Raw genomic sequence first — 14,213 nt, forward strand, 5'->3', positions numbered from 1 at the left:
CTCCTCTCCTCCTCTCCCTTTCCTTCTCTCCTCATCCTTGTTCTCCTTCTCCTCTTCATCATCACCACCATCATCATCATTTTGGAAACAAAATCTTCCATATACAGTCAGACTGGGCTTGAACTCTTGTAGCCCAGGCTGGCCCCAAATTCATAGCAATTATCTTTTCTCTGCCTTTCAAATGCTAAGACTGCAAGCATGTGCCACTACACCCAGCCTGAAAAAACAATTAAAAGTATCTCTGAATGAATCTTCTAAGTTCTCAATTTAAAAACATTTTGAAATATGGGGTTACATGATTCATGTTGGCCTTTATACAATAGATGTAAACTCTTTTGAAAAGATTTTAAGAGATTCAGTATTGTACCAATAATTATCATTAAGCTTTCTGTATGCTTGATGGGATCCTAGGGACTTTGGAAACATTTCATCCCATTGAGCATGAAAATGAGATAACAGAACCTGGAGGTTAGGAGCTTAGGGTCTCAAACAAGTATAGTTTCAAATCGAGCAGTACTATCTAATGAGCTGTGTACCATTGGGTGGGTCACTTGATATATCTGCGCATAATAATCCTTATTCGTAATATGGGGCTAATAGTAGCAGGACAATTAAACACTAGAAAGTTGTTATACTAGTGGCTAGGACTCTATTAATAATTAGTGAATTAGTGTATATTTGTGGTTTTTAAAAGAATTATTTATTTATTTTATATATGCAAGTATGTTGTTGCTGTCTTCAGATGTATCAGAAAGGGCATCAGGTCCCATTACAGATCGTTGTAAGCCACCATGGGGTTGCTGAGAATTCAAATCAGGACCTCTGGAAGAGCAGTCAGTACTCTTAAGTGCTGAGCCATCTCTCCAGCCCCCAGTGTGTATATTTGTGTTATTTGTGAATTTTAAAATTAATTTACACAGCATGCCTTCTGAGTCTGTATTATAATTCCAAATGTTATAGATTCAAAACACGTGGCTTAGAAAACTTAGACAGCTTGCCTCAGGTCAAACAGGAGATGGTCTGAAAAGCCTTATCTGTCAAACCACAATATAATGTAGTCATGCACTGGCTGAAGATACCTCCAAATCAGGTGAAGGTCTTAAGGAAGCAGGCAGACATGGTATGGTTCTTGTCTGCATCTCTGGGTGTCAGCAGGTCCCAGGGATTAGCTCAGTAACTCAAGGTTCCAGGGTTTTGGTGCAAAAACATCACCTCAAATCCCTGTTTGTGGTAAAGCAGCTCAGTGAACATGTGAAAACTAACAGCATGCTTATGTAGTGCCGAACACGGTCTCTGTCTCGCAATCTGAAACAGTCACTGAATCTCAATGACACAGCTTATGTAGTACTGAGCCTGGTCTCTATCTGGCAATCTGAAACAGTCACTTTGTATCCCAGTAACCCAGCTCTGGCACAGTAATTCTCACTCCCTCCTCTGTACATGTTCACTCCTTCTGGTAATTCCACATGATGTGGGGCATGTCCTTACTGCCACACTCTGCATTCTGTTTAGCTTCAGGACTGTACACTTTTCACAAGTGTTGCAGAGCAGAGAGTGACCAGATTTGAGGAAGATGGAGATTCTCCCTGTAGCATCCAGATCTTTCAAGACACATCTCTGGTAGCCCTGCCTTTACTCTTGCCTGGCAGGAATTGTGTTATTTAATACTACACTGCATGTGTGGTAGCACACACGAATAAGAACAAGGGCAAGCCTTTGAAGTACAAAGTATGGTTTTAAACTCTTCTTACCCAGATGAACAAGATGCTTTTGCACTAATCTGAGTGGATTACGTGAGTGAGTGAATGAATGAGATACACAGAAACATGAGCCAATCAATATACAGCACTGACATCAATGTAGCACACAGGCATCACTTAGAACTGAAGGAAAGTATCAACCAGGGTTAAAACTTCCAAGATAGGCCCTCTGATTTGAGTCTGGAACTGCTCAGGGCTCTGGATTAGTAATTGGGAAAGAGTGGGCAGGAGTGTGGAATGCTGGGAGAAAGCATGGCCCAGTTGACCCTTCTTCCCAGAGAGTTTGCAACCAGATCTGATATACACACTGGCAGCTTTGCTTAGCAGGAAAATAATAGAGTCTTTATTCACAAAATAATTCCCCTCACTGCTTTTTGTTTGTTTGTTTGTTTTGTTTTGTTTTGTTTTTCGAGACAGGGTTTCTCTGTGTAGCCCTGGCTGTCCTGGAACTCAGAAATCTGCCTGCCTCTACCTCCCAAGTGCTAGGATTAAAGGCATACACCACCACTGTCGGCCCTGCCTCCCACACTGTTTTTATATTAGCATTTCATTTCAGGGTCAAGGTTGCTTTTGGAGTCAAAGCTGTAAATTGTGGATGCTGGGCATTTGTGGAGGCCTGGCAAGGTGCAGAGGCCAGGGGGTGTTAATGGAGATGGTCCCTGAAAATGTTCACTTTTAAGATTCAGTGTCCCACCTGTACTGCTTAGGTTTTGCATATCAACCCTGAATCCTCCGAATCCATGCCACCTCCTAAAATGGAAACAACAACAACAACAACGCCTGTAAACCTGTATTAATGCTTGTGGGTCACTATGAGCAGAGGAGGAGCTCTTTCTCTGCTTGTGATTATTAGACATCTCTGGATTGTCAGTGAGGCCAGGCCCTGAGGATGAAAAGTCACTTAGTCAGATGGGACCATACCATCTGATTTAGTATGTTCTCTCACTGCGACACATTGTTTCTCTTTTTTTCTCTTCCTTTCCGTGACCTACTAGCAGGTAGGCTTTTCAGTGGATCTCGGTGTTCTGAGCCCTACTTCCGTCGTAGGCAAACAGCTTGCCATCTGGAGTGGTTGAAAGACAATGTGCTGAACTCCTTACCCATCCCTGCACTGCAGCAAGCACTCCTTGCCCAGTTGAAACCAGCCAGGTTGGCAGGAGAGGCACTGCATGCTTTGTGGTCCTTCGCAGGTCCTGCAAGAGCTGTGGCAGAGCACACACTGCTGGCTGTCCTTGTCAGTATGGTAGCCCTCTGGGCACTTTTTCACACAGGTCGTGTCTGTGAAAGAAGGAAAAATGAGTCTTGACAGCCAGCTCGACCTGTGGATCCCACACCTGCTCTGTTCCAGGAAGGAGGTGTTGCATGTAGAGGGAGAGGAGGTCCCAGAAGATGAGGGATATCAGTGAAGCTGAGGTCAACACGGACAGTTCATGACAGGCAGACTGGAAAGTGCGGGCTGGTGGCTATGGCAACTGAGGATTGCTGGGTATCTCCACTCTAGTTTTCTATCATGGCCAGATCACTGACCACCAACTTTGTGGCTTTATAACAGAAACTGTTCATCTCATGTATGATAGAGGCCAGAAATCTAAATGGATGTACAGAGCTGTAACCCTTCTAGAGGCTGTCGTGGGATCTGTTCCTCCTCTGTCTACTTTTAGAGGGGTTCTGTATTTATGAGCTCGGGAGCCCCTTCTCTTCCAAGGGCAGCATCCTCATTGTCACTCTGATTCGGTCAACATACAGCTACTACTAATTCTGCTCTTATCAGACCCTGTGATTATGTTGGCCTCATCTGTTTACATCAGCATAATCTCCCCATGCCAAGACCTTTCATTAAGCACAGCTACAAAGTCCCCCATTACCCAAAATTGTGTACTTGTGATATTGAGGGATTAAGGCGTTACATCTTCAGGAGAGAGAGAATAGTCAGTCTATCATGATCTTCCCCCAATGGTCTAGTGTATAAATTGCCCGCTTCTGGTGGTGTGGGGCAGGGCAGGAAGGAGTGAGAGGATATTGCCAGCATAAATCCTGTGCCCAGCCTTTGTGGGGAGTATCTGTATCAAGGTTTAACTTTAAATTAACTTGCTTTCCAGCTTAAGGGAAGGCTTTCACAAATGAGATGTCTTTCTCTCTGTAAAAGTATCTGAGGTGACCCTAGATTAGTCACTCCTAGAAAAGAATGTCCAAACAGGTGATATTGTGTGAGAGATCTGGTTGGATGGGCTATTTTGATGAGGAATAATTTCTAGACAGGAAGTTAGCCAACCTAAAATGGGCAAAGAAGACTGTGAGAGGCTAGAATGATAATGAGGGTGTGTGACCCTATATGGAACAGGGTACCAATATCTTTGCTAATAATATCCTCCAAGAGGGGGAAACTGACCAGCTGTTCTGACTGTTAATATCTTCCTCTAAGGTCTATTCTGCTGACTTGGAAAACAGTGCCACTACTTTTTGGGCTTCCCAGTATTAATCTCTTTTTAATCAATTACTTGATTGATTATTTTCGAGACAGAGTCTCATGTAGGCTGGCTTCAAACTTCTTATAAAGCTTAGGCTAGTCTTAGCTCCTCATTCACCCGTATTCACCTCTCACGTGCTTGGATTACAGGTACATGTAATGATGTCCTGCTTATTCACTTTTTGGAGACAGGGTCTTGCTATATGTAGCCCAAACTGGCCTTGAACTTGAGATCCTCCTATCTCAGCCTCTCCAGTACTAGGATTACAGGCATGTGACACCATACCTAGTTAAGATGAATAATTAATCAACAAATACTGAATTAAGAGGCAATTATGGTAAAGGGCAGAATATATGCATGTTTGAAGTGTCTGTCCACTACTTATTACTTGGGAGTCAATGGAGAAACTGAATTATCTTGAGGAAAGGATCTATCTGCATGAATACTGCTGACGAGAGGCAGGTGGATATCACACTACTACAGACACAGCTCTCAGAGGATACAACCTACTTCTTTCGGTTGAGAAGTCACACCCGCCATCTAGACATGGAGGAGACACTTGCTAACTCAAAAGGAAGAATAGGGACTGAATTTTTCTCAGGTGTCCACAGCATAAAATACAGAAACAAACTGTTCCAGATGAAAGGCAAATGCATGAAGACCTTACCCTGGCCCTATCCTAAGGAGGAGCTGGGACTATTTAATAGAACAGTATATTTTTAAAACTTTTAGACTTATGCATTTTATTTTATGTATATTAATATTTTGCCTGAATATTTGTATATGTACCACATGTGTACCTGAACACTCAGAGATCAGAAGAAGACAACAGATCTTCTGGAAGTGGAATTACAATGGTTGTGAGCCGCTGTGGGTGCTGTGGATCAAACCCAAGTCTTTTGCAAGAGCAAGTGCTCTAAACCACTGGCCCAATCTCTTCAGCCCCAGTGACAGTATTAAAGAATTGTATCAACACAAATTTATTAGAGTTGACAGTCTCCTGTGTAAGAAAGTGTCCCTGTGCTATTAAACATAGAGCAAAATGTTCATGGGAAAGAAACTGATATGTTTAACTTCCCCCTCAAGGTTTCAGAAAAGGGTAGATGGTAGGATTAGCAAACACTTGTATAGAGCGAGATGATGAAGATCAGGAGTGGGAGAAGTGGGCAAAAGGCAGTGTATTATGTTTCTTCTACCATCCCACTGTATGTGTTTTTGTTAGGCTTAAACATTTTTAAGAAATGTAAAGAGAGAGAGAGAGAGAGACAGAAAGGCAGAGAGAGAGACAGACAGACAGAGACAGACAGACAGACAGACAGAGACAGAGACGAGACAGAGAGACAGAGAGACAGAGAAAGTTAACACACACTTGGCATCAGGCAGCATGCCCAGCAGGTTTATAAGTGTTACAACTTACTGAGAAGAAAAGTCTCTCTGGGACAGGTATAGCACTGGTCCTCAGAAGGCCCTGAGCAGCGGGAGCACTTTCTGTGACACGGCTGGCACCTGTGGGAGCCCTCATCCCAGTACTCGACAGCTGCACACTCCTTGGGTGCTGTGCAGACATCATGCACTACTGTGAAGCCTTCCTGACAGGCCAGGCAGGTCCAAGCTGATGAGCAAATCAGGCAGGACTCCGGGCAATCTGCAGGCACGGCAGGCAGACAAGCAGGGTGAGAGACAGGCACAGCTGGGACACCCCTCTAAGAAGTGAATTTCTTTCTCCTAGACCTTAAGGGCTCTGTGCCAAGGATATGGGATCATGGCCACCCCACACTGTGAGAAAAGTTGCACGTCAGTATGTGGCCTTTCTACCATCAAAGTCCCTGTTGCCATGGTCTTTCCACAATCCCCCAGAATACCTCCATCTAATCTCTAGTAAAGTAATTGTTGGAGTGCATTATAATTGCCCAATGGTAAAAGGTATCTTTGGTGTCCACTACAAATGCACAGTACCAGTGTGAGAGGGCCTGCACACAACAGGGGCTTGCTTGGCAGATATGTTAAACAACCAATGGTGGAACACTTCACTCTCAGAGCTTCTGTTACTATTATCCCCCTTTCCTTGGAATTGTTTTCTTGAGGAAATGGGAACGTTTCTTCCTATATTGATTGCTTCCTCCTTTCCTTGGTGGTATTTTACAAGACACCTCTCCAATTTCAATTTCTCCTTGCTCCTTTCTCCACCCTCACTTTGCTGTCTTACTTGTTTATCATGACTAAGCCCCTCAGCATCTCCTTTTTCAAATAGAATGTGAGCTCTGTGAGGGCAGGGGCTCTGTGTGCACCGCTCTCTAGGCCTGGGGCAGCACACAGCACACAGAAGATGCCCTCAGCTTCCCTGGATGGATAGGCTTGACTGTTAGGATCACCATCTTATTCTCTCTACATCAGGGAATTGAGACCAAAGATGCTAAGCCACTCAGGTAGAAGATGATAGAACCAGCCAGATACAGTGGTGCACATACCCTAGCCCTTGGGATTCTAAGGCAAGAGGAGGGCTAGCTTAAGGCCAGTCTATATAGCATAGGAAGATTCCATCTGGAGGTTGGGGGAGACAGACCAGGATGGGAAGCTAGACCCTTAACAAATGCTCTTGCTAGTTCAGCCCAGGGGTTAAAGGAAGATGGTAATCCATCCCAGGGCTTTAGAAAAACCTGTCTCCTAGAATGCTTTCCTCTTCCCTCTTATTTCAGGACTCCTCTCATGATGGACAATTTATTATTTTGTTTCCTGGCAACTAATAAGAGACTAAGAAAGATTCATGCCCAGTTGAAAATAAGGGTGCTGAGGAAACTGCAGATCCCAACTCCTTTCTTGTTTTATTGTTTCATGCAGTGCCGAGAGGAGAGTGCAGGACCTGGATTAGGCTAGGCAAAGCCTTTACTACTGTGTTGCTCTCCAGTTCTAGAAGTTACCTTCTGAAACATGTAGTTACAGAAGTGATAAATAGAAGATGAATGGGGACTTCGGCTAGGAAGAGCTGAAGAGAAGGAGGGTAATCATGAGGAGAAGAGAGAGTGAAAGGAGATGACAGGCATGGGGAAGTCCTCCATGGAATCTTTTACTAAATATATGAACTCACTGGCAGACTAATCCACCACCAACAGGCTTTAAAGCTCACCTGCTCTTGAAACCTTTACTTGGAGAATGCTTTTCGATGGGCATGTGCCATTAGTAGGTTCATGTAATCTGTAACTAGCCAGATTCACATGCTCAAAGTTCATAGATGATGTATTTTAAAAATGAACTCTCATTCAAACATCTCTTCCCTTGAGCAGGAAAGTTAAGAGTGTTCTGAGAGCTCTGACTGGGTACTATGGCAGCCTTAGAGTATGCTTTGGGTAGACAGGCTCCCCAGCCTTCTTTGCTCAGTCATGCAGCCCAGAAATTCTTACCTCTGCATTCATCATTCTCTTCTTCTTTGTAGGTTCCCTCAGGACACTCATCCAAGCACAATCCATTGTGGAGAACCTTAGAACTATCAGCACAGACCTTACAGTCATCCTCCTTGGGACCATTGCATTCCAGACAGTTTTTATGGCAGGGGACACATTGCCCCATGTCAGGATAGAAGCTCTTGGGGCAGGAACGATGGCACATGTCATTGTATAGAAAGAAGTCAGGCATGCACTCTGAGGAAAGGAGGAGGTAGCAGGTTATCCCCAGGGATTGATCAGAAGAAAGCATCACTCTCGTGGTGGGCTACCCCATTTCTCAGCCCTCTGAACTTCTTGACCTAGGCTGACATTTGTCCCTCCCCATCTAACCAGGGTGTATTCCAGTATCTAACAATCTGTACAGGGACAGGAGGCCACACGTGGTGTCCTAAGTATTTGATCTTGGATTTGTGTTGAAGTGGCCTACACCTTTTAGGTGCACAAAGTTTCAGTGTCATAAAAATCAACTCCTAATGACCAAACTCCACCAAAGACCTCAGTGTGAAACCAGAAACACTGGAACTTATAGAAGAAAACAAGCAATGGCATACAAGATACAGATTCAGGAAAGGACTTCCAGAATAGGTCTTCATTGGCCCAGGAGTGAAGGCCAACAACTGACAAGTGAACCTTCATTAAACTGGAATGCCTTGGTATATTAAAGGAAGCCATAAGTTAAGTGAGGAGGAAGCCCACAGAGAAGGGGAGAATCTTTGATAACTGTACATTTGACAGAGGATTAATATCCAGAATACACCAAGAGCTCAAAAGAAAATCAAGAGAACAAGTGATCCATTAAAAAATGGACCATAGCTTTGAACAGAGAATTCTCAAAAGAAGAAGTGAAAATGTCTAAGAAATACTTTTAAAACATTCAGCATCTTTAGTCACCAGGGAAATGCAAATTAAGATTACTTTGAGATTTTTATTTAAGATCAAGAAAACTATTGGTAACAAAAACTGGTGAAGAGATGGGAAAAGGAGAAGTTCACTCACTGTTGGTAGGATTGAAGGCTGGTGCAGTCTCTATGGAAATCAGGATGTGCAATTCTTAAAAAGCTAAAGTAGACCTACCATATCATCTAGCTATTCCACGCCTTGGCATATGGCCAATGGACTCACTATCTTAGATACTTGTTCAGCTATGCTCATTGCTGCTTTACTCACAATACCTAGGGAATGAAAGTAGCCTAAATGTTCATCAATTTATAAATAAATACTGAAAATGTGAAACAGTCAGTGGAATACTATTGAGATGCAGAGGAAAATGGTATCATGAAAACTTCAGGTTAATGGATAGATCTAGAAACTATTGTACTAAGCAAGCTGACCTAGACCTAGAAAGACATGCTGCATGTTCTTTCATATTTGTGGATTCTTTTTCTGAATCTTTAGATTTCAGTGTTTGACCCAAAGAAGCTACAGAAACTAGGAAAGGTGGAAAGGGTCATGGTGGGAGAGGGCAGAAGGAGCTCCAGAGAAGGGGCTGGAAAGATACAGGTGATAGGAATGGGAAAATGGGGGTGGAGGTCTGAATGTGTGGGAAAGGGAGGATAATACAAAGGGAAAGAGAGAGAGGGGGGAGAGAGAGGTATGGAAAGAGATGGAGAGAGACAAAGAGACAGAGACAGGGGAGACAAAGACAAGGGAGACAGAGACAGAAAGAAAAAGAGGAGGAGGAAAGATAAATACTACTAAGGGTGTTTGAAAAAGCTATAGGGAAACATTGATTTATAAGCTTAATTTACACATACACACACACACACACACACACACACACACACACACACACACATTAACAGTGCACATGGGAAATTTCACCAGGTCCACCCATATATGAAGAACTACAGACAATGACTACAGAGATAGATAGATAGATAGATAGATAGATAGATAGATAGATAGATAGATAGATAGAGACACAGAGAGAGACAGTGACAAAGAGATAGAGAGTAACAGAGAGAAAGACAGGAAGACAGAAAGAGACAGACAGGGACAGAAAGACAGAGACAGATGGAATGGGAATCTGCCCTTTCTAGTGATGGGCCCCTGATAAATTATCTAATCCTGTAGGAGAACCTACTACTGATATTTTCCTAAACCAATGTAGTTTCTAACTATATTATTGTTTGTGTTTTTGTTTTTTGAGACATGATCTCAGTATGTAGCTCTGGCTGTCCTGGAACTCACTACGTAGACCAGGCTGGCCTTGAACTCACAGAGATCCATCTGTCTCTGCCTCCCAAGTGCTGGGATTAAAAGTATGTGCTATTATGCCTAGCTATCTAACTACATTCTAAAACCCATGCCCACAGATAAATGTAGCTCTCACTATACTTCTCAAAGAAGCGTCTTTTCCCAGAAGGTACTGTACAGATCTACAACTGGTCAATCATTAAGTGATCATGGGGCACCCAGGCCCAACTGGTTCATCAAGAACACAACCGCTATACACTCAGGGAACATGAGAAAGAGGAGTGGGAATATTCTAACAGCCAGAGGACCAGAAGATCTGCTGCTAAAACACGTCTTCCAGATGTAACAAGGATGCTATACCCACAATAGCTCAACAAAATGGTTGTTTGAACAAGACCTACATACTAACAACAAAATCCAACATGCCAAAATGCACAAGGTAAATTTCACAAGACCACACATGAAGAACTACAGGCAACAGAGGGAGAGGGAGAGGGAGAGCGAGAGGGAGAGGGAGAGGAAGAGGGAGAAAGGTAGAGAGAATATTTTTTTCTAGGGATAAGATGAGCCAAGCCCCTGGTAAATTATCTACTTCCAAGTAGTCAGCCCTAAGTATATGTACTTAAGAGCAACAGTAAATGGGCTTAGTAGAATATAGTTAATATATGCATATATACACACTATAAACTATATTGTGTATATATTTAGCATTATTATATATAGTATATTAAATCTATGATAATTCTAGAAGAAGGAGTCAGAGCTTGTGAGTAGAAGCAAACACTGGAGGAGTTGGAGGGGGCAGAGGAATGCAAAGAAATGTAAGTCTACAATCAATGTATGAAATTCTAAAAGAAAAATAAAGTGGAAAGTATAAACAGATTCTTGAAACTGTAACAAATAATCCAAAATGTGATTTCATATAGAAGGAGGCTTGGGGATTGTAAGATTTGTTAGTTTTTCATTCTTTGACAGGATAGGTCTGTGAACAGATGTTTAATCATCATGAAGAATACATTACCAGTTACTTTGTGTACCCTCTCATATTGGGGATGGGTTCAGAAAATCCTATAGATCACATGAAGTGAATCCTTTGCATCTCCTTTTCTTGGGAGCTTGTTCCAAAGAAAGAGGTCTATTCTAGCCATATCATTCTTCCTCAGGTTAAAGTTGCCTAAACTTTATGATTTTTCATTTATCCTACATGTATGTATATGTGTGTGTGGGGCATGCCTGCTATGGAGAGAGCATGGAGACATAGGACAATATGCAGGAGTTGGTTTTCTCTTTTCACCATGTGGGGTCAAAGGTGGTAGGTACCTTCACTCACTGTGACATCTGCATTTTTCTCTCATATCTTATAACTGATTTTTTTCAGTCACCTCGGTGACTTGTGTTTTTATATTTGAGACAGGTCAGTCTCCATTGTAAGACCTTGAACTCAGAGTGGGGTTTTGAAGTTCTTATTTGTAACCCGAGTACCCTGGCTAATGCTGTATATGAACTGAAGAAAAAAAAATCAACAAGCGTGCTAAGGATTCTTCCAGACCAATCAGCTGATTAGGACTTCAATATTATGGAATGTTGCATGCTGTGGGCCCAGAATCAAATTATTATAGGCTTTCTTTATCTCCTTCACAGTTCATTGACTGCCTCTGTGTTGGACCCAATACCCTGTGACTGTCAGGTAAATTCTTTTGTAATGTGTAAACTTCACAGACCATCAATGTCTACCAACCTCAACACTCTGATTGTTATCAGGTGGTGTGTGTGGCCTAGAGCAGAGATCTCCTCACTTTGCTGAAACCACCCTGCCTGCTATTGCCACCAATGCTTTTAGAAAGAGCTTGATTTATGACTTCCTTTTGCTCTAACTAGGAAAATGTCATGAACTTGTCACATTGAACCATGGCACGTAAGGCAACCTGAATCTGTGTTCCTAGGCCACGGCTATTCATGTTTGTCTCCAGAATAGATGCCTCTTACTCCTTTTGAGGTAAGAGTTAAATATATCTATAAGAACTCTTGTTTATCTCAGCTTATAGAGTTCACAAAGGAAGCAGTGTATCTCACACCAACTTCCTTGACCATAGTCCAGCAGAGGATGAATTTCACTGAAGGTGGAGATTGATTGTTTTTGGTTCTCAGATACTGGCCTGAGCCAGTGGCTCCTCAGGGCCAGGATCCCCTTGGAATTGTGAAAATGTTTATGGATTGTCTTCTATGAACCATGACTAGTCAGTCTACCAAGGGCCAATATGCCACACTATGCAAAGGAACTCCTCCCACATTTGGCAAACTCGATGGTCCAGAGAGGCCCCTTCTTTTATTTTCTTTCTGCAAATTCTTTTAAAATTAGTCAACTGTGAAAGACTGGGAGGTTGGACCTCAGCCAATGGGGAAAAGGCACAGTACTCCTACATCAGGATAAACACCTATCGGATTTGCTGCTCGGCGTGCTTGCTAGACCAGTGTTGCTCATAGCACACCCCTTTGGTGAAAAGAAAGCCTTGGCAGTTTCCTTTCACTTTGTTCATGTGTTCCTTTGTGTAGAGAGAATTTTTTTTTCCATCAGGATGCTTCCAGGTACCTTTGCACGTTTCCTCATGGATGCAGTCCTGGCACCTCTCGGGACACTGCTTGCAGACCCCTTCCATGGCCACATGCTTTTCAGGGCAAGTTTCCAAGCAAACCCCATGGTCTAGGACGAAGTCTCCTTCACAAGAGTGACAACTGGTGGCATTTCCTTCACATGTTTTGCAAGGGGATCTACAGTGTTCACAAACACCATCTTTTGCATAAAAGCCCCTATAGAAGGAAAGAAGAGAGATTGCAATTATGTCAATGAGAGATGGGCCTCAGCCACTGACAAAGGGATTCAGACCAAAAGAAATGGCTGCTGCTCCTGTCAATCAAAATGAACCTACAAGACTCACTGAGGGAAGGTTGTGAAAAAAAAAATGTCTAGAAAAATAGAATGAAAGGGGTGGGCATCTTCCTTGGGAACCCGGATTGTTTAAAGGCATTTAATTTGTCTAAAACTTTGCCCTGATTTATCCCCAAATTGTCATTGTCTTTTCTCTCTGTTAGATTTTAACTTTACAACAAAAAATATTTCAACACACACACACACACACACAAATAGATATTTCAAAACAGGTCTGACTTTGGAAACAAACTTTTGCTATCTCCTATTTAAGGGGTCTGGGACTATGTTTTTTCTTGTTATGTTGTATTTGTGTGTGTGGATAGTGTATATGTATGCAGTTGTGCTGTTGTGAATATGCTTGGTCCATATTGGGTGGCACTGTGGGAGCTGTGGCCTTGTTGGAGAAGTGTGTCACTGTAGGGGTGGGCTTTGGAGGTCTCCTCCTATGCTCAGGCTCCACCCAGTTCAGAAGAGCACTTCCTCCTAGTGGTCTGCTAGCTGGAGTGAGCTTCCTTCTGGCTGCCTTTGGGTCAAGATGTAGAACTCTCTGCCCCTCCACCACCATGCCTGCCTGGATGCTGACATATTTCCTGCTTTGATAATAATGGACGGAACCTCTGATACGATAAGCCAGCCCCAATGAAATGTTCACTTTTATAGGAGTTGACTTGGTCATGGTGTCTCTTCAAACAATGAAACCCTAACTAAGACAGAGCTTATGTATGCATACTTGTGCATGGATGTGTGGAAACCAATAATCGACACCAGGGGCTTTCCTCTATCACTCTTACCATGCTGTTGAGACAGATTCTCTCTTTCTTTCTTTCTTTTTTAGGATTTACCTATTTTAGTTATATGAGTACACTGTAGCTGTCATCAGACACACCAGAAGAGGACTTGGGATCCCATTACAGACGGTTGTGAGCCACCATGTGGTTACTGGGAATAATGTCACATAGTAAAGAGTAAGTACAATACAATAAGATATTGTGAGAAGGGACCATGTTCATATACGTTACTACATTATACTGCTATAGTAGCTTTTATGCAGTCTTAGACAACACTAAGAGACCTTTGGATGCCCCAAAAGATAAAGGCAGATGGCAGCTCTCCATCCTTATTCTAGGGACCAGTTTAGAAAGCGACACACCTAGATGGTGGTATTGGAAGGAAATCTGAGGAAAGGATGGCTGGATGAGGGAGGGAGGGGAAAGAAGGAGGCAGCTATCCCTTAAGCTGCTTGTCTCTGAGTCGGGTGGTGGTACTTGTAGCTGAGGCAGACAATACCAACTGAGGCTCTACCATCAAGGGAGGGCAGCTAAGGAAAGACCAAGGGCAAAATGGGAAGATGGGGCTTCTAGTGTCCCTGCTGCCCCCAAAGTCACCAGTGTGGGGCTTCCTAACATCGTCATGTGGGAGA

At 42.9% G+C, this 14,213-nt stretch overlaps 1 protein-coding gene across 1 annotated transcript in view; it reads right to left on the bottom strand.

Annotated features, from left to right (window-relative positions):
• Positions 1–14,213, bottom strand: part of Pcsk5 (proprotein convertase subtilisin/kexin type 5) — a 416,074-nt gene that overhangs the window by 15,436 nt on the left and 386,425 nt on the right. The window contains exons 30-33 of the mRNA XM_031389877.1: positions 12,455–12,672; positions 7,627–7,863; positions 5,646–5,873; positions 2,861–3,038 (exon numbers count right to left, since the gene is read on the bottom strand). Of these exons, the coding sequence (XP_031245737.1) occupies positions 2,861–3,038; positions 5,646–5,873; positions 7,627–7,863; positions 12,455–12,672 (861 nt within the window). The remainder of the gene's footprint in view (positions 1–2,860; positions 3,039–5,645; positions 5,874–7,626; positions 7,864–12,454; positions 12,673–14,213) is intronic.

Source organism: Mastomys coucha, unplaced genomic scaffold, assembly GCF_008632895.1.
Source record: "Mastomys coucha isolate ucsf_1 unplaced genomic scaffold, UCSF_Mcou_1 pScaffold21, whole genome shotgun sequence".
NCBI classification, from domain to species: Eukaryota; Metazoa; Chordata; class Mammalia; order Rodentia; family Muridae; genus Mastomys; species Mastomys coucha.